This window comes from Ursus americanus, chromosome 20 (genome assembly GCF_024610735.1).
Source record: "Ursus americanus isolate L20-20 chromosome 20, mUrsAme1.1.p, whole genome shotgun sequence".
In the NCBI taxonomy this organism is placed as follows: domain Eukaryota; kingdom Metazoa; phylum Chordata; class Mammalia; order Carnivora; family Ursidae; genus Ursus; species Ursus americanus.
Genome location: NC_142146.1, coordinates 37,864,042 through 37,891,015, shown reverse-complemented (window position 1 = coordinate 37,891,015; position 26,974 = coordinate 37,864,042). Strand labels below are relative to the sequence as shown.

Below are 26,974 nucleotides of genomic sequence, written 5' to 3'. Positions count from 1 at the left end.
CATAATATAATAAAAAATCATTTAAAAATAAATAAATAAATAAAAAATAAATAAAAATCTGAGACTGAGGGACAAAAAAAAAAAAAAAAAAAAAAAAAAAGACCCTGTGATCTGATTCCCTAACTTCTGCGAACTTCCTAGTTATACTTGATGGTACCTAGATAACTAGAAGATTGTGCCCCTCCTCAAAATTCTGATGACTATAAACTGCATAGCCTTGGTAAATAAATTAGCATTCTGTTCACAGTTTAAAAAAATCTTAAAGAGAGGTCTAATTAAAAAAAAAAAAAGCAAGCCTATGGACAAGTACAAGTTAAAATCCTTTGTATATCTGTATTTTTAAATTTTTAAAAATTTTTGATATATTTGTATTTTTAAAATTAACTTTTTATTGAGGTCTAATTCACATCCCATTCACCTATGAGTGGAATTGCTAGATAGTAACTTAGAATAAGTATCAGACTGTTTTCCAAGGCAGCTGTACCATTCTACATTCTCACCAGCAGGGTTCCAATTTCTCCACATTCTCATCAATGCTTTTTGTCTTTTTCTACAGCCATCCTAGTGGGTATGAAGTGGCATCTCAATGTGGCTTTAATTTACATTTCCCTAATGGCTAATGATGTTGAGCATCTTTTCATAAGCTTATCAGCCATTTGTATCATCTTTGGAGAACTGTCTGTTAAGATCCTGGATCCATTTTTAAGTTGGGTTGTCTTTTTAAGTTGTTGTGGTTTTTTTTTTTAAAATATATTACAGAAACAAGCCTCTATTCAGATATCTAATTGTTTACTCCAGTTCTGTGGGATCTTTTTGGTTTCATGATAGTATCCCTTAAGGCAGAGAAGTTCTTAAACTTGATTAGTCCAATTTATCTATATTTTCCTTTGGTTGTTTGTGTTGTCGGTGTCATATTTAAGACACCATTGCCTAATCCAAAGTCATGAAGACTTGTTGAATCTATGTTTTCTTCTAAGAATTTTATAGTTTTAGTTCTAATGTTTGGGTCTTTGATCTATTTTGAGTTCATTTTGTAAAAAAATTTTTTAATTTATTTTTAAAGTATTAATTACATGGTGCTTGAACTCACAACCCCAAGATCAAGACCTGAGCCAAGTCGGACGCTTAACTGACTGAGCCACCTAGGCGCCCCAAGTTCGTTTTTATTGAAAATTTTATTTTAGGAGAAGTGTGCGTGAGTGGGGGAGGGGCCGAGGGAGAGAGAGAGAATCTCAAGCCAACTCCATCCTCGGAGTGTGGAGCCTGACATGGGGCTTGATCCCACAACCATGAGATCATGACCTCAAATGATCAAGAGTCAGATGCTTAATGGACTGAGCCACCCAGGCATCACGAGTTCATTTTTATATGTGGTATGAGGAAGGGGGTCGACTTCATTGTTTTGCATATGGATATCAGTTGTCCCAGTACCACCTGTTTAAAAAATAATTTTTTCTGGTGCCGCCAGCCAGGCTTAAAAAAAAAAAATTATTTGTTCCCCATTGAAAGAGTGAGTTTTCTTAAACTAATGAGCATATGTACTATTTTTATAATAAAAATATATACATATACACATGCATTCATATTTTATACATTTATTAAAATAATTAAACAAGACTGAATAACCTGCCTAAGATTAGCCTACTAGTAAGAGTGACATTCAGACCAGTACCTGTCCGTGTGGTACCTTTACCTGGCCTGCTCTTCCTGGGAGCCTCAAGTTGTTACCTTTTTTTAAGATTTTAATTTTAAATAATTGCTTGAACTTACAACCCTGAGATCAAGAGCTGAATGCTCTGAGCCAGCCAGGTGCCCCAAGTTGTCACCCTTTATATTCTAAACTCCCAATGTCTGAAAAATATCATTCAAGCATTCTATGTTGCTCCAGGTGATAGAAACTTACATGAGTAAAATCTGTTCCTTCTCTCCAAGAGTTCAGTTATCGTAAGTGACAGGCGTATAAACAAAGAATTACAGACATCAAGTGCTAGGGTTTAAAAAAAAAAAAAAGGACAAAGAATGAACTGTTTCTAGTAGGGAGAGGAAGGAAAGGGATTTCATCAGAGAAGGCCTCCCAGAAGTGAGTGAGTTGGCCCACCAAGGATGGAGAAGAGGAGGGAGCTCTGAGTCAAAGACCAGATGACTAGGAGACTCCATAGCAGGGTCAGTCACATCGAGTGTAACTTTCCTCTTACCCCCCAATATACACTTGCCCCTGGTGTCAAGCGACTACTAAAAGTAGCAACATCTACTTTGAAGTGGGAGCAGGGAGTGGATGCTTGGGCTGAAAAACTTGGCAATACCCTTGGAAGGCTGGTGAAAACCTAAAGGAATAAGGAGTCCCCATACCTAGACCAGCTCTTGGCTGGCATATGCTCCCTACATCTCAGATTCCTGTAACCAGAAAGTCTAAATACAAAGAGGAGGAGCACAGAACCAATAATCACCAAATATCTGAGAAAAAACTAATACGATAAGGTATCAAGCTCAACAAAGACAGTAACGAATACCCCGAAGAAGTGGGTGCAAATAGAGCAAGAAGGAAAAAAGCGTAAGTATATTGAAAATACAGAGTAGAAGGTGAAAGCACAATTTTTAAAACTCAGATGTCATATTCTGATTATTAAAATTAAAAACTCATTAGATAAGCTGAACTGGAGAAGAGTTAAATTCTAAAGAAAAATCCAGATACCTAAAAAAATAAAAAAGCAAACCAAAGACTGGGAGAAAATTTTTATAAAACGTGTAACCAACAAAGGACTTACTCGCCTCTAAAATATGTAAAGAACTCTTACAACAAAACAAATTTTTAAAAAATGCACAAAAGTTTTGAAAGAAAACTTCATCAAAGATTTAAGGATTGCAAAAAATAAGCTCACAAAAAGGTGCTCAACATCACTAGTCATCAGGGAAGGGCAAATCAAAACCACAGTTAGCTGCCACTACAGGCTCACCAAAATGCTAGAAAATCTAGGGACTGACAGTACCAAGTGATGGCCCAGGAGTGGAGCAACTGAACTCTCTCATACACTGCTGGTGGGAATAAACAAAACAACCACCACCACCACAAAAAAAAAAAAGAGAGAGAGAGAGAGAGAAGTCCTATTTTAGAAACCAGTTTGACAATTTTTTGAAGTTAGCAATGTACACCTACGATAGAATCCAGCTATCCATTCCTGGATATTTAACCAAGAAAAATAACAGCACATGTTCACAGAGGGTAAGGTATATGAATATTCATAGGTGCTTCATCTGTAATTACTAAAAAGTACAAACAATCCATATGCACATCAACAGATGAATTAATAAGTAAATTCTGGTATATCCATACAATGGGATACTATTCATGAACTATTTCTCAAAAATAATTAAACTAAATAAAAGAAGTCAGTCCCTCCTCACCCACCCCCAAAAAAAGTACACACTACATTCCATGTATTTAAAATTTCAAAAAATACAAACTGAAGTGTCAGAAAGCAGATCTATTTTTGCCTGGAGACTGGGGAGGTAGGGAGAGAGGATCAATTACCAAGGGGCAGGAGGAAATTTGGGGAGTAATGATTATGTTTGTTATTGATTAGTGATAGTTTCATGAGTATAATATATGTATATGCATATGAGTATTATGTCAAAACTCAAGTTGGGCACTTCAAATATGTGCAGCTTACTATGTCAATTATACTTCAATAAAGCTGTTTAAAAACCAAAAACTTAGGGGAAAGGCCAGTTAAAGAAAAATTCAGTGAGCTGTAAGTTCAAACCAAGAATTTTTATAACCCTGGGCAAAAAGAGGGAGGGAATATATGGAAATTATTGAGACATGGGGACAACCAGAATATCATCAACAAATCTAAAAAGAAATTCCATCAGAAAAGGGAAGAAGGGAAAGAATGCTCAAAAACGTAACAAATTTTGTGTCTAGATTGGAAAAGACTGAAAAATACTGGAAAACATCCAATACCCAGACACAGGTAGAGCTTCAGAACACCAGACATACGGAGAAAATTTCTTAATGCTTCTAAAAATATAAAACAGGCTCTAGCTAAGGCAGAGAACTATAACTGACAGACATCTCATTGGCCAAAAATGAAATCTATTCCAAATTGAGGAAAAATTATTATGAACTAAAAGATCAACCAATTAAACCAAAAGTACGTCTCCAGACATACAAGGACTCAGAAAATTTACTAACCTCAAATTCTAACTGAAAGAATTGGTTATGCAATACAAACAAACTGAAGAGCAATAGCAAAAAATTGCTAACAATGTAACTGTCCTCAAAGCAAAGAAATAAAACATAATACATAATGGAAAACTATAAACAGTAGTTAAAAAAGGAATGAAACAGATTTCAAAAACCCCAAGTGGAAAAATGCTAACTCAGAATGATATACACCACATGCTTAAATTTAAAACTCTCAAAAGAGTTAATTTCTATAAATATACATAAATTAGAGTGTTTGTTAATGGACCAGAGACTTAACAAATCAAATTCATAAATAGTGGTTACCTCTGAATAAGAGAGGAAGGGATCAGGACTGGGGATGTGGTCAAGGAGGATTTGAGTTTTAGCTACACTGTTTTAATTCTTTTTTTTGAAGAACTTATATAATATCTGACTTCAAAAACAGGACAATCACAGACCAAATTCTAAAACAAGTTAATACAACTGTGTATTTCCATTTTTAAAAGTTTTCTTTAAAAACCTAAGACAGAGGAAAAATGTATAAAGCAATGGTAAACAAAGAAACCAACCAGTAAGACTTACTGGCAACATCAAAGTATTGATTTTAATTTCTTTTTCTTATCAGTCTGAGGAATAATTTACACATAATAACTTTTATTAATTTCAACCGCACAATCTCAGGAAGTCTTTGACAGTTGCATAATCTGTGAAACCACCATGACACTACAGATACAGAACATTTCTATCACTTCCCAGAGTCTTTTTTTTTTTTTTTTTTAGATTTTATTCATTTATTTGACAGAAATAGAGACAGCCAGCGAGAGAGGGAACACAAGCAGGAGGAGTGGGAGAGGAAGAAGCAGGCTCATAGCAGAGGAGCCTGATGTGGGGCTCGATCCCATAACGCTGGGATCACGCCCTGAGCCGAAGGCAGACGCTTAACCGCTGTGCCCCCACTTCCCAGAGTCTTTGTGCCCCTTTGCAATCCACACATCATTCACCAGACAGCCAATGATCTCCTTTTGTCACCACATTAATTTATATTGTTTATATTTTATATAAAGTTCAAATTTTTAATGTTTAAATTTAATAAATTAAAATCCCAAAAACACTATGGCGAGAATAATTTCATAGTAGTCAAATAAAAGACATTCTCAAAGTGAGCTAAAAAAATCCATTAAATGCTATTTATAGAAGAAAACCTAAAATTGTAACACATAATGGTTGAAAACAAAGTGGGTCTTGGCTAACAAAAAGAAATCTAGATGTGACATCATTACTCTAAGCAAACTAGAATTCAAAGTCAAACAGCATTAAGAGAACAAACATGTTTCATATTAAAATACATGAAGAAGATACACCAATAGCCATGAAGCCAGTGATGCTAAACAGCTTAAAATACGTAAAGCAAAAGCAAAATTACCACAATTATATATAGAGATTTTAACATACTTCTCCCAGAAATCCATAGATGAAGTAAATAATACCAAAAAGGACAGTAAGTACTTTTTTAAAGATTTATTTATTTGAGAGAGTGAGTGTGCACACGCACACACGAGGGCGGGGGAGGGGGGGCCTCAATCCCAGGACCCTGGGATTAACCGACTGAGCCACATAGGTGCCCTAGACAATAAGTATTTTTAAAACACAACTAACAGTTACCTAATACATGTAGAACTTTTGTAGTCACCAGGAAATATACTCCTTACAAACTTGGGACACTGTCCCTAAAAGGGACCATGACTTAAGTTACAAAAACACAAAAAGAGAAGTTAAAAACTTAAAAAAAAGGTCACATTCTCTAAAACCAAGGTAAATATATTAGAAATTAAAACAAAATTTAGAAAATAGACTTCTAACCAATCCTTGGATTAAAAAGACAATGAAACCTGAAATATTCAAAATTCAAAATAATAATGTAGTCAGAGCAGAAGCAAAGGAAAATCCTTAGATTCTTTCACTAAAAAGCAAGTAAGACTAACAAAAAGGAGATAGGTTTTTAATTCAAAACTAAAATTAATCAAGGAAAGTGGGAAAGATTTAAGATAAACTAGAAACAAATGCAAAAGTATTTAATTTGATCAATAAAACCACTTTCAATTAGCAAACCTGAGAATAGATGAAATACATGATTTTTTTTTAGGAAAACAAACATTTCCAAATCAGAAGTTTTTACAAAAAATAAACAGAGCTCTACCCCTAAAACACATACCATGTCCACATGGCTTTAGTTGGTTCTCCCAATTTTCAAGGAATTTTTCTATAAACTATCCTTTTAGTATGCTCTGTAAGTTACCTAAATGGTTTTGATAAGGCCAGCATATGTGATACCTAAACTGGACAGACAGTCCACACAATTTCACACATGTATTTTATTTTACAAATGCTCACATTGACCTTACATCTGTGAAATTTGTAAGAATGACACAGGAACAGAGATACAGATCAACAAAACCCAAGAAAAGATCCATAAGATGGAGTTCTACATGTAAGAAAGTTGGCAATTCAAATCAGTGAGGAAATAATGGATTATTCAATATATTTTGGGTTAAGTGATTAGAACAGCCCATTAAAAGATTGTTAAATTTGTGATGTTAATTTAAAACAAATATTTTTAAATAAAAGAATTAAAAGACAAAAGCAAGCAAAGAGATTGACCGTAAAAACAAAAACAAAAAAACAACCAGAAACTGAGCAAACAAAAATACACTCAGTTGCAGTTACCGAGATCCGGCAAATTAAACCAACCAGACAGCAGTATCCCATCAAACTGGCAAAAAAATGTTAAAGAGTGATAACATCCAATGCTCAGAAAGTCGAAGGGAAACCGGTACTTTTATCCACTGCTGGTGGGAGGATAAATTGGTACAGTCTATTATATAAAGGAGGACAGTCTATTAATATAAAAATAAGCATATACTATAAAGTGGTAATTCCATTTCTCAATATCTATCCTAAATAGTGGCACATACACATAGCAGCAATTTTGAAGAGAAAAATTAGAAACAATCTAAATATTCATAACAAAATATATATCCAGATATATAGCTCTACACTATGGATTATGTAAATAATTCAAAGAAACGAGATAAATACACACTGACATGGAACACAGGACACATTAATGGGGGGCAAAGCAAGTTTTAGAACATACATTTTTCCTATTACTCATGTAAAAGTGGAAAATTACTTATTCCTACATATTCCATATATACCCACATACACACATAAGTATATACATATACATAAATGCACTGAAATAGGACTGGTAAGAAAACTGAATAACAATCATTGTCTATAGGAAAGACTCCACAATTGGTGGAAGACAATCAAGAACATATAAATGTATTCATGTATTCTCGGGGCACTTGGGTGGCTCAGCTGGTTGAGCCTCTGACTTTTTTTTAAGATTTTGTTTATTTGACAGACAGAGAGACAGCCATTGAAAGAGGGAACACAAGCAGGGGGAGTGGGAGAGGGAGAAGCAGGCTCCCAGCGGAGCAAGGAGCCTGATGTGGGGCTCAATCCCAGGACCCTGGGATCATGACCCCAGCCGAAGGCAGACGCTTAACAACTGAGCCACCCAGACGCCCCTGAGCCTCTGACTCTTGATTTCAGCTCAGGTCATGACCTCAAGGTTATGAGGCTGAGCCCCCATGTCCGGCTCTGCACTCAGAGTGGAGTCCGCTTGTCCCTATCCTTCTGCTCTTCCCCCACTCATGCTCTCTCTCAAATAAATAAATAAATAAATAAGATCTTTTTAAAAAATGTATTTTTTCTTTAATATTCAGTTAGCAATGTTTATATATACACAGAAAGGCTGAATGTCAATGAACATCCATAGACACACCTAGATTCTACAGTTAATATTCTATTACATTGTATCTATTCCATTTATTTTTTAAATGCATTTCAAGTTCCAGATGTCAGTATGTATACTTCACCCCCAAACACTTCATGCATATTAACTAAAATTGAAGGAAAAAAATCACATTCAATGAAATACACAAACCTCTAATGTGCCATTACATGGGTTTTGACAATCACACCCAAAAAAATGAATAATACAATTAAAAAAATGGGCAGAAGACATGAATAGACATTTTTCCATTGATGACATACAGATGGCCAACAAACACATGAAAAGATGCCCAACATCACTTATCAGGGAAATGCAAATCAAAACTACAATGAAATATCACCTCACACCTGTCAGAATGGCTAAAATCAACACCACAAAAAACAAGAGGTGTTGGCAAGGATGTAGAGGAAGGGGAACCCTCTTACACTGTTGGTGGGAATGCAAACTGGTGCAGCCACTCTGGAAAACAGGATAGAGGTTCCTCAAAAAAATAAAAATAGAACTACCACGGCACCTCGCTGGCTCAGTCTATATGGAGCATGTGACTCCAGATCTCAGGGTTGTGAGTTCGAGCTCCACGTTGTTGGGCATAAAGTTTACTTATAAATAAAATCATAACCAGGAAAAAAAAAAAAAAACTACCCTATAATCCAGCAATTCCACTACTAGGTATTTACCCAAAGAACGCAAAAATATTAATTCAAAGGGATACATGCACTCTGATGTTTATCCACAATAGCCAAATCATGGAAACAGCCCAAGTGTCCATCAGTTGCTGAATGGATAAAGATATGGTACATGAATGCATACACAAACACAGACCACACACACACACACACACACACACACACACACACACACACAGAGGCATGTTACTCAGCCATAAAAAAGAATGAAATCTTGCTATTTGCAACAACATGGATGGAGCTAGAGAGGTAATGCTAAGCGAAGTCAGTCAGTCAAAGACAAATACCATAGGATCTCACTCATATGTGAAATTTAAGAAACAAAACAAAGGAGCAAAGGGAATAAAGAAAGAAAGAACACCAAAGTCACTAACTGTAAAGAACAAACTGATGGTTACCAGCAGGGAGGTGGGGGGGGGGGATGAGTAAAACAGGTGATGGGGATTAAGGAGGGCACTTGGGATGAGCACTGGTGTTGTATGGAAGTGCTGGATCACTGTTATTGTACACATGAAATATTACACAGTATGTTAACTAAAATTTAAAAACTTAAAAAAAAAAGGGTTTTGATAAATGCATTCTATATGATCTAAGCCCCCAGCAAGAGACAAAACATTACACCACCCTACCAAGTTCTCTGGTGCCCCTTTCCAATCCCCATGACCACCGCCTTAGAGGAAAACACCATTATGGGCTTTTTTCCAGCACTGATAAGTGCTGCTTGCTTTAGAATTCATATAAATGAAATCATATTGTACGTATTCTCTTAGATAAAGCTTCTTTTCTGCTCACCCTAATTGTGAAATTCATCCATGTTCTGTGTATCCACAGTTCGTTCCTTTTACTGTTGAGTAGTATTCTGCTGTTTGGGCATACCAGGTTACCTGTTCTGCTGATGGACACTTGGGCTGTTTCCAGTTGGAGCTACTATGAATATTCTTGTACACGTATTTTTGTGGATATGTTTTCATTTCTCTTGGGTAAACACCTAGGAGCAGAACTGCGGGGTCATGGGGTAGGTATATATTTACTTTTATAAGAAACTGCTAGACCTTTATCCAAAGTGGATATACCATGTATTACAATTTAAAAATCATTACTATTAACACTGATTACCCAGAAAAGAAGCTGAAGAGGACAATGGACTGATTATTCACATCTGTACTGCAAAAATTCAAACAATAGTGTTACTTTCATTATTTAAAAAGAACAAAGCCAAGAGTCTACATCTCATTTAAGACCAGTTCAGATTTCTTGAGTCAGCCTACACTGACACTAGCTTCTAAAGAGGTCAGCAAACCACAGCAGCTGCCTGTTTTTGTAAATAAAATATTGCACATAGCTAGGTCCATTAGTTTACAAATTGTCTCTTGCCACTTTCAAGCTACAATAGCTGAGCTGAGTAGTTGCAACAGACACCAGATGGCTGGCAAAGCCTAAAGTATTATCTGGTCCCTTAAAGAAAAAGCTTGCTGCCTGCTGTTGTTCTCAAGCTTTTATATACTTTTTTTTTTCCATTTCAAAGTGACATTTAGAAACTATCTTCTGCAACTTTTCTCCTACAGAAGAAACTAAAACCTAGAGATTTTAAATGACTTATCTAAGCTTGGCTGATGTATGGAACTAGAAATTAGGTCTATATTCTGAGTGAGTCCTTGTCTGGTCATCTCAGGATATTGGTATACTTCTACGATTCATGAAGTAAAAAAAAATATATATATATATATATGCCCACAGGCTCACTTTTACTATGATGCCCTATCTGGAAACTTCAAAATGAATTAGTTTAGTGGGACAGAATCACGGTAAGGTTAAGGGGAATTATGCCTTTATATACAAGTGTCTCCACAAATAAGACCCAAAATACTCTCACTTTTAGCCTAAGGAACAGGTGAATCACAAGCTGAAATTGATTAAACGACAATTTGTGTAGCCAAAAAAAACAAAAAAAAAGTGCTTTTTTGTAAATCCTGATTTGTGAGAATATCTACTTAGTAGGAGTAATGTATATAAACCACCATAATCCAGGATACAAAGTTTTAGTTGTTACAGGAGATAAATGTGGTATTATTTTCACCTTGGCATATCAGAGAACGCTTACGATAGCTGACACGCAAAGTTTAAGTCTCTGAAGTAGGGAAGAACTTATGATGCAGAGATGAAGGGTATGGGCAAGGGAATCAGCAGAGCATTCCAGATACATCCATTCTGGCTATGACGTGTGGTATATGGGGACTAAGGTGGGAAACGACAGGTTATAAGGTTGGAAACTTAGTTCTAAGCCAGTATGTAGTGAGCCTGGAATGCCAGGCTGTTTGGAAATTATTTCAACCTTCTGAAAGCAGTGGGATTCCAAACACAATTTTAGGGTATGGGACGTAGCACGACCAAATCTGTAGCCTTAAAAATAACCTGACAGCAGTGAAGTTACACTGGTTTAGGTCACAATGATTCCAACTGACTCCTGGGATCTTTCTGGGGATGCCTCCGGAGTTAAGAGCTCACCTTCCCCAAAAGTCAGTAACACAACAACTTTTTTTTTAAGCAGCAGGTAAAAACTGGAAAGGCAATGGCCTATCTGAACTTGGAACAACTATGGAAGTCACAAAAGCTCTTCATCTGGCGCTTTAAGTTTTTAATCAGAGAATTTATAAGAAAAGGCACTACCAGACCCCGATACAGTGGAGCCAGGGTTGATGGGAGTGTTAAGAACTAGGAAATTTCATGGGGCGCCTGGGTGGCACAGTCATTAAGCGTCTGCCTTCGGCTCAGGGCGTGATCCCAGTGTTCTGGGATCGAGCCCCCACATCAGGCTCCTCTGCTGGGAGCCTGCTTCTTCCTCTCCCACTCCCCCTGCTTGTGTTCTCTCTCGCTGGCTCTCTCTGTCAAATAAATAAATAAAATCTTAAAAAAAAAAAAGAACTAGGAAATTTCAAACAGGTGGTTAGTATTATAAAGCTATGAAAAGTGAGCACCCTGCGTTCCCTCTGAATAGGGTCTTCATAAGATGTGGCAGGGTTGGGGGACAGGAGTAGGGCAGAGAAAATTAACTCCTGATTAATCGTAGTAGTGGCAATGAGGGTGTGGGTCACAGATTTAAGAGATGTTACAGAAGTAGAACTGGCATGATCTGGCCATGTTTAGAGCCCAAATGACAGAAAAGATAGTAACCCCCGTTTTCAAAAATTGCAAATACAGGAGCAACTCAGAACTTCAGTACAGGAAGGGGAAAAAGCTCTGTTTGCCAGGTGATACATAAGGTAGTTTAGTAACAGAGCCAGTCAAGACATCTAAGCCTCTCCCTCTCAGGTTTATGAGATATCCAGGAAGCAACTGAATCTGAGAGAGGTGTTAACCAAGAAGTAAAATGTGTGAGTGATCTTTGCAATTGTTTTATAAGATTGCCAGGGAAGATGTGGAGAAAACAAGGCCAAAGACAGCAGCTGGGAAATACACATTTAGGAAATGAGACCAGGAAAAACAGACAGGAAGGAATCCGAAAAGAAATGATTAGATAGTAATGAGCGGGGAGTGGTGGTGGTAAGGGTACATAAAGGGCCACTATTTACATGCCAGAACCTGCCAAAGAAAAGTACCTTATGTCCTGGACGAGGGTCAGTCCCAAAGTCATACCTTACCAAGGCATTAACATAATACTAAGTAGAAGTCACAAATAAGAGCCAGTCTACAAACAACTTAGTTACAAAGTTCAAACAGATGTGGGCGGCTGCTAAGTTAAATAATTCTTTTCAGAAATATTATTAGTAGAGCACCCTGCAGGGCAGAGAATGACACTGTTAAATAAGTGCCTGTTAAATTTAAGAGAAGTTAAAAAAAAAAAAAAAACCTTCATGTAGGTCTCATAAGAGCAGTATAAGACGCTGAACAGAGCAATAAAGCAGAAAGCAGGAGACTTGGATAATAAGCGTGTTTCTGTTATCCTAATCAGATGCACCACTCAGGCATGCCACAAACTCAGCTGAATCTCCAAAGAGAAAGTTAAGTGGAAGCTTTGAACACTAAACTTCTATGAAAACTCGCAGTGCTATTAAAAAAAGGGGGGTAGGATGCCCAAACATTGGGGAACTGTTATACTATGATACACCAATACCAACAAAGACATTTTTTAAAATGTTGCAAAAATGGGACACCTGGGGGGTTCAGTCCGTTAAGGGTCTACCTTCAGCTCAGGTCATGATCCCAGGGTCCTGGGATTGAGTCCCACATTGGGCTCCTTGCTCAGCAGGGAGCCTGCTTCTCCCTCCCCCCCACCTGCCGCTTCCCCCTGCTTGTGCTGTCAGATAAATAAATAAAATCTTAAAAAAAAAAAAGAAGGTTGCAAAAAGACTAATTACATGGAAACATTTCATAATAGTGCTCATTCATTCAACCTGTTTTTATTACCTTCCTGCTAAGTGCTGAGCAACAGGCTCAGTGTTAGCGAATCAAAGATGAGTGAATAAGAAACTTATATTCTAGTAAATAGGCAACACTACTACTACAAAAAATCATAAATGCTATTATAAAAAAAAAAAAACTATTATGGGATACACGGGAGCACTTGTCACAGTCTTAAGGCAAAGAGGGGTTCAAAGATGTTTACCAGAGATCAGGCTACCAAAGCTAACATCGGAGTACCCAGCCCAAGGTGAAGGAAAGAGAGACTCAAGCTAGGAAACAGGCCCAGAAGGGGTAGAGAATGGTAGAGAGATGACGAGAGAGAAGTCAGCGAGCTTACAGTGTGTGTCACACTAAGGAGGCCTAGAGGGCAAGGGAGATTTACATGAAGAGGTGTGTGAAGTACTTCAGAGTCCTATGAAACATCCGATTTAAGATCTTTGTCAGGCAGTTGGTTCTTTTAATATAAAAAAAGTCATACCAACTACAAATGCAGATTTGAGAGTCTCAACATAGAGATAGTAACTAAAGACACCAGAATACATAAATTCTAGCAGGAAGTGTGGACAGCCCCCACAGAACTGATGGAGGACCAAGGTTACCCCCAACACATCAACCTCTAAGGTGGCAGAGGAATAAAAACCATTCCCCTAAAACATTAAGTGGTAAAACTAGGTATCTAACTGCATATTTTAAAATTTTATACATTAAAAAAAAACTATTTACAAAAAGGAAATAGACCATAAAAATGTTAATAGTGGTTGTTCTAAGTGGTTAAAGATTACAGATTTTACTTCAAAATCAATGCAATAAATGCATAATTAGGAAATAATAAATTTATCTTTCAGAGTTAGCTTTTTTTTTCTTTCCACTAAACAGTGTTAAATGACTGCTCTTTAATCAAACGTGACAAATCATGAAATATTGCTACTAAAGACAGGCACGTTTTTAAACTTCTTTTAATGCAACTAATTTAATTCTATAGATATAAATTAGAAAGTCAATTTCAAAGAATCAAATTATTTTGGGGGTAGAGGAAAGTTGCTCTTTAACAACAGTAAAGCACATACTACCGTAATTAAAACATCTAGAACATAACACACACACTTACCCTGTCCCCTCCCTTCCACTACCAGTCCAGGAAGTGCTGTCTCCTGCTGGGTGATGGCTCAGTATGCCTCTGCTGCTGCCGCTGCCACACCCACCACTGACCTTCATTTATAGCCTGCGCACAGGGTAAGGCGAGTCCTGTTACTTTCCCAACAGTGCACAGTTTTGTAAAGTTTCTTTAATATGTCACACTCCACAGGACAAAGAACAACATCTTACAAAACTATATGATACTGGGAAAATAAACACACTTGCCTTCTCCCCTACAAACACCCAAGATGGGATGGAGTCTGATCTCCAAGGCAGAGCATTTACTGAGGCATGACCCAGAATGGGAGCAGGTGACTGAGAAAATGGCACTTCATGGATCTATAATAAAAGAAAAAGTACATGAACAAAATATAGGTGTTAGTAGTTTTGGTCCAGAATCCTGACTATGCTTGGAAAGCAGCAACTCAAGTTTTAAGTTAATATGAATATAAAGCATCTACTGACAGATAGCCTTAAGATAAGGAACTCCAAAGAAGCCCACAGCAGATGTCATTAAATGACATCAAGTCACAGCAGTCAAAATAAAAAACGGTCTGGCCTTGGAGGTAGTCTAAAGGCCAAGGATTCTACTGCTGAGTAAACTTTGACGAATCAGACCTATGAGTTCAATTTTCTCACCTATGAAATGAGGGCACAAGGCTAGATTAGTGGCTTTCAAGTTCTTGACTTTGAGCCACAGTAAGAAACACATTTTACATCAGGGTATCTGTATATGCAAAATACTGAGAAGTTTCATGGAACATGCTTCCTTGGAATAAACTTATTAGGTAGAATAAAATGGTATTTTTACTATTCTATTTCATCATTCTTAAATATGTTAATTGCAACACATGGTCCATTACAGTTTAAATAACAACAGAGGATCTCTAGGCTATTTTTCACTCTAATTATGTTTACTGCGTTTAGGTTTAATATCTGCAGCATAAGCCACAAGACGCTAAATTTTCTTTGTCCTGTGTTTTCATACATGGCAATTACTTATTCCTGATGTGGCCTTACTGTCCAGCCTAAGACACCAACTCTAGATTCACTGATGACCTACATAGTGTGCTTTATTTTAGATAGTCGTTGTGAAAATCAAATGAGGTAATTTTATGTATGTAATGATTCTGAAATTGCCAAACATTCAAGAAGCTACTCAAAATCTTTTATATAGGGACGCCCAGCTGTCTCAGTGAGTACAGTGTGCATATAACTCATGATCTCAGGGTTGTGGATTCAAGCCACATGCTGGGTACAGAGATTACTTAAAAAAATAAAATCTTAAAAAAACAAATCTTTTACATAACCATTTCAGATAACAATGTGGTATAACCTGCAGTATTTTCACTTTATCCCAACTGTAAATGGCAAAACTACTTTTTAAATGTGTGCTTTTAGCGATGCCTAGGTGGCTGTCAGTTAAACGTCCAACTGTTGATTTTAGTTCTGATCATGATCTCAGGATGGTGGGATCGAGCCCCGAATCAGGCTGCACACTGGGCATGGAGCCTGCTTAAGATTCTCTTTCTCAAGATTCTCTCTCTCCCTCTGCCCCCTCCCCCAAATGTATACTTTTAATATATCCCATGCACTGGTGAGGAACTTCAGATTAAATGGGACAAATGTACTTTAGAATGTAAAAAAGAGAACATCTGAAATGAATGTCTTTATAAAATCCTTAGGGTAGAGAAGGCTTTTTTTCTACACACCAGCGGATACAGCAAGTTTATCAAGGTCCCCCCCCCAAAAAGTAATCCCCCCACATTTACATTCAAAAGAACGAGGAAAAAACTGCAAATGAGTTTCTTAAAAAACAAAACAAAACAAAAAACCAAAAAACAAAATAAAAACCTAACACATTTCCAAAATGTAAAGGGTACACATATTATACACGACCTAGAAATTCCACTAGTAGAAACATATCTCAAGAAATAAATTTGCAAAAATATACTCTCAAGGCTGAAGGAAGGGACTGGGAGGACAGACCAGTACATACAATAAATAACTGGTTAAAAAAAAATCAGGGGGGGCGCCTGGGTTGCACAGCGGTTAAGCGTCTGCCTTCGGCTCAGGGCGTGATCCTGGCTTCGTGGGATCGAGCCCCACATCAGGCTCCTCCGCTATGAGCCTGCTTCTTCCTCTCCCACTCCCCCTGCTTGTGTTCCCTCTCTCGCTGGCTGTCTCTATCTCTGTCGAATAAATAAATAAAATCTTAAAAAAAAAAAATCAGGAGTTACTCATATTTCCTTGGATATCTCCCATGCACACATAGGCTACATGTTAATAAACATATTTGTTTTTAAAAAATCACAGTAGTACATGGAACTATACAATAGAACATTAGTCAGCCATTAAAACGATGATACAGATCTTTATTAAAATGGGAAGGTGCCCACAATATACTCCAAACACTAAGGGGTGCCTGGGTGGCTCAGTCAGTTGGGCCACCAACTCTTGGTTCTGGCTTGGGCCAGATCTCGAGGGCCTTGGGGTCAAGCCCCAGGTTTCAGCTCCGGGCTCATCAGGAAAGTCTGCTTGAAAGATTCTCCCCCTCTGCCCCTGCCCCAGCTCTCTCTCTAAAATAAATAAGTTAAAAAGAAACACTATAAAGCAACACTTATTGTATGATTTCGTTTAAAAAAATTAACATTATACTCTTTTAAGTCTGCCCAGATATATACAGAAATATTAATAGTGGACATCTCTGCAGTAATGAGATCAGGCAGCTAGCCCATACAGTGCCTTTCTGATAATTAGAACAAGATACCCCTTTCTCCAGGCAGACTCCCCACACAGCCTGGAGAGCTGAGTATGGACTTCGCCCTCTACCACACCCACATATATCCTTAGAGAGATGCCCTTATGATGGGATTGGATTGCGGATAATTTATGACATTTTGCACTGGTTTACTACAATTCCAATAAATTCAGAAATGTACTATTTGTTGATAAGAGTTAACATTTTCAATTTGGAAAAAAGGTCTTGCCTTAATCCTTCTAAAATAAATCCCAACTTTACTGTACCGTAGCCGCCCTTCTATAATGCCTACACTTCGATCATTTGTGCACATTACCTACTTAAATGCACATACCCAATAAAATCTCAACCTCAACATCATATAAATACAAAGCTTAGACAAGAAGCACTATCCGCAGTAAGAAATGTCATTCTACCAAAAAATGAAGGTACTTATTTCTGGAAATGAGAAGGCACTGAGGAAGGTAGTCTACAAACATTAATCCCTCTCCACCACTCAAAAATTCCTTCAGCAAAAAGGTAGCACATTCTAGAAGCAATAATTTCACCATTTTCCCCCATTTAACTACGGATGCAAGATTTATTTCCTTTTCACATTAGTGGGTTCCCAAAAGACAGCTATCTAAATAAATAAAAATCATGAGTGTTAGTTAGGCAAGACATCTGTAAAATAATAAAACCGCTGGACTAGGATTAAAGGACAACTGGGTTCTTTTCTTGGCTATGTGGAATATGTAATTTTACACAAAGCAAAATCACAACCTCTCTAGATCTCATTTTTCTCATCTCTAAACCGGGAGTTGGGCTAAAAACCTCCAAGGCCCCTTTCAGCTTGTGATAGGGCTTTAAGCCGACTTTCCATTCCGGAGGAGCCGATTTCAGTCAGTAGCAACAGTTTATTTTCTGAGTCATAGCTAATTTACTCTCCTCATGCTTCTTTTAAAGATGTCGTGCCCAAATAGTTCTCCCACTCTAGAAATTTATTCTCACTCAGAAAAAAAAGGTCAAGACCCATCAACAAAACGTTTTTCAAAGGGCAAAAGAAAAGAAAAAAAGAAAGAAGCACTAGTCCTTATTCAGACATTAATACAATTTTTCGGGGGGGAAAGAGACACCCTAAAGCAGTACTCTATCGGTGGATGGTTTAAATATTACTTGTAAAACAAAGAACTTATATTCATAGAAAAACTAACACACACACAACCATCACACGTTTTGAAGGCACAAAAATTGTGCCACCTGGGATTTACTTTCCCCAAAAGAAGCCTATTTGCTAGGAAGAAAACGCCTGTAATTACAAAGGAATCAGGCAGGTACCCACCTTTTTAATGGTCTTTTCACTGTCCAAATTCAAGCGCATTTCGTGTACCAAGTACTTGTGTGACTAACTCACCGCGGCACATTCATGCAACCCACACACTTAACACTCGCACTCTTCCGACCGGGGTGGCAGCGTGGACGAGTCACAAGATAGCGGCGAGAGTGGAAATTTCCTCTCCCCGGGAGTGGGGCAGGGTCTGGCTTCCCCGAACCGCTGGGCGCCACCGGCCGCCTCTGCCAGGGCCTCTCCCGGACAGCGCGCTCGGTACAAAGGGAGGCCCGGGCGTTCGGCCCCCGCACGCTCGGGGCTCGACTCTGGGCAGGGGTCCCCGGCCTCCGGCGCCGCTCGGGGCGGGAGGCCGGAGCAGCACGTGCGCTCCGCTCCCGGCCGGGAGGAAGGAACTGGCGCGGCCCGGCGGGGACTGCCAGAGGGCCCGGCTGCCTCGGGAGCCAGCGGCGGCCCGCCCGCCACGCTAGAAATGAATGGGGCCGCGCCGCCCCTCCTCCGCCGCCGCCCATACGACAGTCTGGCGGCCCCGGACGAAAACCGCTGTGGGCGGCGGAGGCTGCGGCTACTCTTAGGGCCCCCGCGCGGGGAGCCATCTCCCGCCTTTCCTTTCCCACCCGACCCCGCCCGGCGCCCCCCGGACCGCGGCCGGCCCCGGCGCCCAACCGCCGCCCGCTCACCCCAGCTCTTGGCGGTGCGCCCCAGGAACTCTCCGGTGGTCGGGTTGTAGATGAAGAGCTTCCACTCGGCTAGGCTCTGGTTGAAGGACTTCTTCTCTTTCTTCGTCATGGTGTGTGTGCAGACGGCGAGGGGAGCGGCGGCCGCGGCGGTGGAGGCGGCGAGAAGCGCGGAGGCGCGTCCCGGCTCAAGCGGCACAGCCCGGAGACGGCGGCGGAAAGCGGAACGGCCGAGGACACCACCTCGCTGCGGTGCGCACTCGAGCCTACTGCGCCGCGCGAGCCCGGCGGCCGCTCGGGCCGCGGGAGCCTGACGTCTCCGACCGCCGCAACCAATCCGCGCGCCGCTCAGCCCGCGCCGCCGCCGCCGCCGCCGCCACTGCCTCCCGCCCGCCGCCCGGCGCAGCCCGTTTCTGCGAGGACGCCCCGCCCAGGGCCGCGGCCCCGCCTCGCCCCGCCCCCTCTCGCCCCACGCCTCCCCGCCCGACTGGGGGACGCTCGGGGCTCCCTCTCCCCTGGTCAGAGGAAGCAGAAACCACACATGGCAACTTTAGAAATCATGAGGGCTACATAAACAAATTTATAATAACAAGCCAAAGGTGGGCGTCCCTGACCTGCAGGTTTCTCAGGAGGAGGAGTCTGGGGAGATGCTGTGGGCAACCGGGCCCGACGGCACCTCAGCTCCTTGCCTGAGGCGGCGCGGGACCGGAGAACACGGAAACGACTCCGGTTTGCCAGAGTCGTCTTCACCGAGGAGGGGACTTCACCACCCTCTCCCCGAATGGCCTCGCAGACCGTCTCCAGGCGTTCTGCTTTGGGCTCTATGACGTGACTAAAAGATAGTCCGCGGGAGGATCCCGTGAGGCATCTAGTGTAGTACACCCTGCTGCTCAGAGAATGTCCTTACTTGGCTCTTTTGAAGGATTTAACCAGGAATCGCAGGTCAATGGGAATTTCATTCTAAGTGTGTCAGTATTAAACAGTAGAATTTTCTCCAGATTCAGTTGAATGTATCAAGGAAATCAATATATATGCTTTCCTGATTTTCTTGTCAACCGTAAGACCTGCTTTTTCGGAGACAGGGTCCACAGGAAATCAATTCTTCGTTTAGTGTTGATTCCTAAATAAAGTTCGCGGCTTTTCATCTTTTCCACCGTCGTGGATGCTCCCCGTGGTCGGAGCTGAGGGTGCAGTCGACGTTTTTCTACACGAGATGGAGCTGAAGAGTACTGTGCACTGCGACTGTTGCGACAGAATGAAAAGAAATAAAGGAGTTTGGGCAGAAGGTGCGTGGTTTTTTTTAGGAAAAATAAATGGAGCACTGCTTCTATTTCATTGGCAAAAAATTATGAACGAGGAATTGTAGCACGCATCTTATGTTTTGGAATAATTGCATTGTAATCTATCTGGAAGTGTAAACACAGCCTGCAAATTCTTTATAGGAGTAGTGGATAGATTCTGGCATCTCTCTCTTCCTCACTTTGCTTACTGAAGGAAGGAATTACGGATTACGTCCCCACAAATGGAAAAGAGGTAGAATATATTACTATAAAATAATTCCCACCCACCTTGCCGTTAGGAAAGCTATTTTTATCTCATTAAAATTCTAGCTACAAATTAGCTAAAATACTAGTAGGGTTGATAACAGGTTTTTTAGTTTAGAGAAGAGGTTAAGAAATGCAGTCTGATTGAAATAAAATATAAAACCCATCTTTATTTATCTTGTGTGTCTCTGTGTGTGCTCATAACAAGCACACTTTGAAAAGTAATTATCTGGTACACACAAAGAAAACATGGTAAACAAGAACATTTTGAAAATAGTGTTTCAAAGATCGAGTGCTGTCAGATTTGTAGTTTGCATATTTTTAGTGGTCCTCAATATGACTTTCATAGGTAGTGCTTTGTGGTTTTCCAAATAAATGTTTAAATACAAATATAATTCAGTAAATAGTCTGAAAACCCATGCCTAGGTTAGGATAGTAACTGATCCAACAGATTTCAGTTTGGGGAAAAGTTGACATTCTACTCCAAAATACAGGCACTATTTGTTTCTCTGATAGATGATACTTGAGCATTACCCAAAATACTGAGTGTACTGGGGGATAGGAGACTACCAAGTTTGAACAGATAAAATATCAAATTTAATCAAACTTTATTTCTTATAAGCTTATTTTACTATACCTCATTTTTCTTTTAAAAGAGAAGTTATTTTGCCAGGATGCCCACTTAAATTTGAATTTCAGATAGACAAGGGGTAATTTTTTAGTGTAAGTATAGTCCTTGCAATATTTGGGATATATTTAGACTAAAAAATTTTTCTTATCTACCTGAAATTCACATTTACCTGGATATCCTGTATTTTTATTTGCTAAATCTTGCTACCACCCTACCTGTAGAGGATACCTATGAATCCCACAGGGATAATAATGATCATTTATACATAGTTAAGTTCTAGGCCCTGTACTACTTGCTTAGTGTGTTGTATTTCTTAATCTTTACAAAAACCCTAAGAGGGAGATATTGTTTCCCTAATTTTGTAAATGAGGAAACTGAGGTTTAGAGAAATTAAGTAACTTCCCCATGGTCAAAAAGCTATCAAACAACAGTACATTGATTCAAATCCCCATCTTCCCTCCAAATACCCAGTACTGGTTCCCCAGTGAATGATGGCAGAGCTCTGGGGAAATGTCACAAAGCTGAATGAGGTGGAATGAGAGAAAATGAAAGAAACAGTTGTGGGGCACTTGGTTGAGTATTCTCTCCAGTCAGCTGAATCCATTTTCTGCCTTCTATGGGCATAAACAAGATCTTTTGGCTCTTCATTTGCTAAAACTCTTAGTTTATTCCTGAATTTTAGAATCATGTGTACAGAAAAAATATTTTAGTTCTTATAAAAGCATCTTATTTATAATTTGGTGTTATAACTGATGTGACTTTGATACTAAATCACTGAAAGGCCATTATTTGTCTCTAGGAGAGAAATTATTAAGATTAAGATTTCCTGAGAAATAGCCCTTCCTTATAACAGCAGCTACAATTGTGTTGGCATTTTATTGTATCCAAGAAACACAGTCATGAACACATCATCTTAAATTAAATGAACCAATGTTTTTGTAAAGCGTGACATAGTATACAGCATAGAAAGTGCTCTGTTAAATGGTCAGGGTTTTTTGTTATAATTTTTAATAATGTCATTCACTGAATTAGGTGACTTTGAAGATGTGTATGATATGATCTAATGAGATAATTTACTAAATGAAAAATAAATTCAAATGACCAACTCAATGTGAGCTATTTAATAATTTGGTTATAAAAATTTATAGAAGGTGAAGGTGACATAAGAATGGCAGAATGTTCATATTTATTGAAGCTGGGTAATGAGTCCATGGAGTTCATTATATTTTGTTTACTTTGTACAGCATTAAAATTTTTCATAATAAAACTTGTTTTTTTATTTTTATTTTTTTAAAGATTTTATTTATGTATTTGAGATAGAGAGAGCAGGAGCAGGGGAGCAGAGGGAGAAGGACAAGCAGGGAGCCAGATGTAGGGCTCGATCCTAGGACCCTGGGATCATGACCTGAGCTGAAGGCAGCCACTTAACCGACTGAGCCACCCAGGTGCCCCAAAACTTGTTTTTTTAATGGGGCAAGGTTAGGCAATTTTTCTGATACACATTTTTCTGGTTCACTTAGTTGAAAAATAACCAAAAGAAGGTATAGTTTTAAAAATTTTCAAAAGAACTATTTAAAAAAAAACTGACCTCAGAGAAACAAAATTCTTTTTTTTTTTCTTTTTTTGTATTCTAATTAGTGACCTCAGGATAATTTGAGAAGCCTGTGTATCCATAAAACAAGTTTATCTATCTATTATATATATATATATATATATATATATATATATTCTATCATCTATCTATGTATTATATAGATAGCAATCAGAGACAAAAAAAAAAGAATTGTTGGAAATTCCTCTAATTAAAAAAAATCAGGGGCACCTGGGTGGCTCAGTGGTTAAGTGTCTGCCTTCAGCTCAGGCTGTGAACCCAGGGTCCTGTAGGGAGTCTGCTTATCTCTTTCCCTCTGCATTCCCTCTCCCCCCACTGCCCCAGCTCATGCTCTCTCTCTCTCTGTCTCTCTCAAATAAATAAATAAAATCTTTAAAACAAAAACAACAGAAGGGCTGAAAGAAAAGGTTAGTGGAATTTCCCAAAGTGTAAAGCAAAAAGACAAAGGGGAAGAAATATTTTTAAAAGTCCAAAAACTATATAGGGTCAATCCAGGGAGGATAATAGCCAACCAATAGTTCCAGAAGGAGACAAGAGAACTCAGGGGAAAAAATAATGAGAGCAATCATAGAAGAACATTTCTTAGAGCTAAGATAGGAGTCTTCAGAGTAAAAGGGCTTACCAAGTGCCACGCAAAATAAATGAAAATAAACCCTTACTTCACCATAAACTTGTGATTTTATAGTACATTAAATACTAAGAGAAGATTCTAAAAGCTTCCAGAGAACAAGCAACAGGTCAACTACAACAGAACAAAAATTTAATTGGCCCTAGTCTTCTCATCAACAGCACTCAGTGCCAGAAGACAGGAGAACACTGCTTTCAGAGTTCTCAGGAGCTGAGTATCGGAACTAGTTAAGGTATCACTCAGCTGTAAGGGTAAAATGAAGACATGTTCAGAAATGTAAGAATTCAGAAAGCTCACCTCTCAAAAATTCTTTCTGAAAAAATCAATTAAGGATGAAACAGTAAAAAGAAAAAGGAATCCAAGAATCAAAAAAACCTGAGATCCAAGAAACGCTAATCCCTAACCCAGTGAAAGGAAGGCCTAGAACTATAGCTGTACAGCAGACCAAGAGAGCAATTGCTATTGAACTGGAGAAGAATGTCCTCAGGCAGAAAGTGGATTCCATACCACAGACACTGGGATTAAGATCCTGGACAAATTTAGTCATATGGTGAAGGCATGTGCTTTGTTAAGAGGAAAAATGGAAAGCGATTAAGACAAAAGAAAGCCGCATTCCAAATATAAAGCAAACTAAAATGTGTCATTATTTGGTTCTTCTAATGTAGTATTTGAAAATGTAATTATATGATCATGATGTTTGAAGCATCCCTCCTAGTGATATGGGCCAATGATATAGATTTATCTTATCTATTCTAACTGATGCATTTTGTTCTATAGTGAATACTATTTACATAAGCAAAATAGTATAATTACACTTTATTGACTTAAAATACTTAGTATCAACTGAATGGCCATTCACAAAACAAAACGTGAATGTTACAAATTCTAATAATATAAAAGTAATGGTGGAGTTGACAGAAGTCAAGAGGTCTATGGAGGAGAGAGAGAGTTGAAGGAAGAAAGTTGAAGGGAAATTTAGATGTGTTCTTTCTCTTACATAATAAATAATAAGGTAAGAGATGTTGAGAATTGCTTTCTGCCCTTGGACACCACCGAGTAAGTATCATTAAAGTCCCTGCCCCCCACTGCTGTCATGTCTAAGTCAGAGCCTCCCAAAGAGCCTGAACAGCTGCAGAAGCTCTTCATTGGGGGTTTGAGCTTTGAAACAACTGATGAGGGTCTGAGGAGCCATTTTGAGCAATGGGGAATACTCACAGACAGTGTGGTAATGAGACGTCCAAACACCAAACATTCCAGATCCTTTGGGTTTATCACATATGCCACTGCAGAGGAGGTGGAGGCAGCCATGAATGCAAGGCCACACAAGCTGGATGGAATTGTTGTGGAACCAGAGGGCTGTCTCAAGAGAATATTCTCAAAGACCTGTTCCCCACTTAACTATGAAAAAGATTTTTGTTGATGGCGTTAAAGAAGACACTGAAGAACATCATCTAAGAGATTATTTTGAACAGCATGGGAAAATTAAAGTGATTGAGATCATGACCCGAGGCAGTGGCAGAAAGAGAGGCTTTGCTTTTGTAACATTTGATGACCATGACTCTGTAGACAGATTGTCCTTTAAAAATCCCATACGGCCACATGTGGTGAATGGCCGCAACGGTGAAGTAAGGCAAGCCCTATCTAAGCAAGAAATGGCTAGTGCTTCATCCAGTCAAGGAGGTCAGTGTCGTTATGGAAACTCTAGTGGCGGTTGTGAAAGTGGTTTTGGTGGGAATGACAACTTTGGTCACGGAGGGAACTTCAGCAGACAAGGAGGCTTTGGTGGCAGTCGAGGTGGTGGTGGATATGGTGGCAGTGGGGATGGCTATAATGGATTTGGTAAATGATGGAAGCAATTTTGGAGGTGGTGGAAGCTGTAATGATTCTGGCAATTGCAACAGTCAATTTTCAAATTTTGGACCCATGAAAGGAGGAAATTTTGGAGGTAGAAGCTCTGGCCCCTATGGTGGTGGAGGCCAATACTTTGCAAAACCATGAAGCCAAGCTGGGTATGGCGGTTCCAGCAGCAGCAATAGCTACAGCTGTGGCAGGAGGTTTTAATTACTGCCAGGAAACAGCTTAACGGGAGAGGAGAGCCAGAGAAATGACAGGGAAGCTACAGGTTACAACAGATTTGTGAACTCAGCCAAGCACAGTGGTAGCAGGGCCTAGCTGTTATGAAGAAGACATGTTTTAAACAATACTCATATGTATGGGCAAAAAATTTGAGGACTGTATTTGTGACTAATTGTAGAACAGGTTATTTTAGTTTCTGTTCTATGGAAAGTGTAAAGCATTCCAACAAAGGGTTCTAATGTAGTTTTTTTTTTTTTTTTTTTTTTTTGCACCCATGCTGTTGATTGCTAAATATAGTGGTATGGTCATGGCACTGAATAAATGTGTCTTTAAAAAAGGGGGGGAGGGGCGCCTGGGTGGCGCAGTCCTTAGGCGGCTGCCTTTGGCTCAGGGCGTGATCCCGACGTTCTGGGATCGAGCCCCACATCAGGCTTCTCCGATAGGACCCTGCTTCTTCCTCTCCCACTCCCCCTGCTTGAGTTCCCTCTCTCATTGGCTGTCTCTCTCTGTCAAAATAAATAAATAAAATCTTTAAAAAAAGGAGGGGGGGAGATTTTAAGAATGTAAAGATGGTGGAGCTGGAAATGGAAATATTAATTATGTATTTCTTTAAGGTTGTAAATATAACCAATAGAAAAAGTAAATACTAAATAGTACTGTGTATTTTTAATACTACAAATAACAAAATATGAAATGGGGGATGAAGTAGGACATAATACGTTAATAGCTCGTTTATCATCTTCTTGGCCAGGGAGTTAAAACTGACCAAAAAGGGAAGGTATATAAGCATGTTATTTAAAGCTGAGGAGAGAGTGACTGTCTTAATCCATTTGGGCTGCTATAGCCAGACTAGGTGGCTTATAAACAACAGAAACTTATTTCTCACAGTTTTGGAGGCTGAAAGTCCAAGATCAGGGTGCCAGCATGGAGTCCTCTTCCAGGTTGCAAAGTTCTGGTTGTAACCTCATATGGCCAAGCAGGGAGGGATTCTTCTGGAGCTTCTTTTATGAGGGCGTTAGTTGCATTCCTAGGTTCCATCCTCATGATCTAATCACTTCCCAAAGGCCCCACCTCCTAATACCATCATAGGATTTGAACATAAGGATTTGGGGAGGAGTGGGGGACAGAAACATTCAGACCATAGCTGTGACCAAATGAAATAAAGTGAGAAAGGATTTAAAGTGAATACCTAGGGAGTTCAATGAATATCATGTTTTTCTAGTGGGATGGAGGACAGGATACGTGTACTTTTCTTTTTTAGTCCTTTTGTACTTTTTGTTGTTGTTGTTTATCAATATACATGGTGTACTACTTTGATAGTTTAATGGTTGCGGGCGGGGTGGGGGTGTGGGCCTTGGGTGGCTCAGTTGGTTAAGCGTCTGACTCTTGATTTGGCTTAGGTCATGATCTCAGGGTTGTGAGATCCAGCCCTGTGTTAGGCTCCAC

At 39.3% G+C, this 26,974-nt stretch overlaps 1 protein-coding gene and 1 pseudogene across 1 annotated transcript in view; one reads left to right on the top strand and one right to left on the bottom strand.

Annotated features, from left to right (window-relative positions):
• The window catches only part of ATP1B3 (ATPase Na+/K+ transporting subunit beta 3), a 42,119-nt gene extending 22,754 nt beyond the window's left edge, over window positions 1-19,365 (bottom strand). The window contains exon 1 of the mRNA XM_045791902.2: window positions 19,041-19,365. Coding sequence (XP_045647858.1) covers window positions 19,041-19,149 — 109 coding nt within the window. The 5' untranslated portion in view covers window positions 19,150-19,365. The remainder of the gene's footprint in view (window positions 1-19,040) is intronic.
• A 5,133-nt stretch (window positions 19,366-24,498) lies between these two features.
• On the top strand, window positions 24,499-25,671 carry LOC123788497 (heterogeneous nuclear ribonucleoprotein A1-like; annotated as a pseudogene).
• The last annotated feature ends 1,303 nt before the right edge of the window (window positions 25,672-26,974 follow it).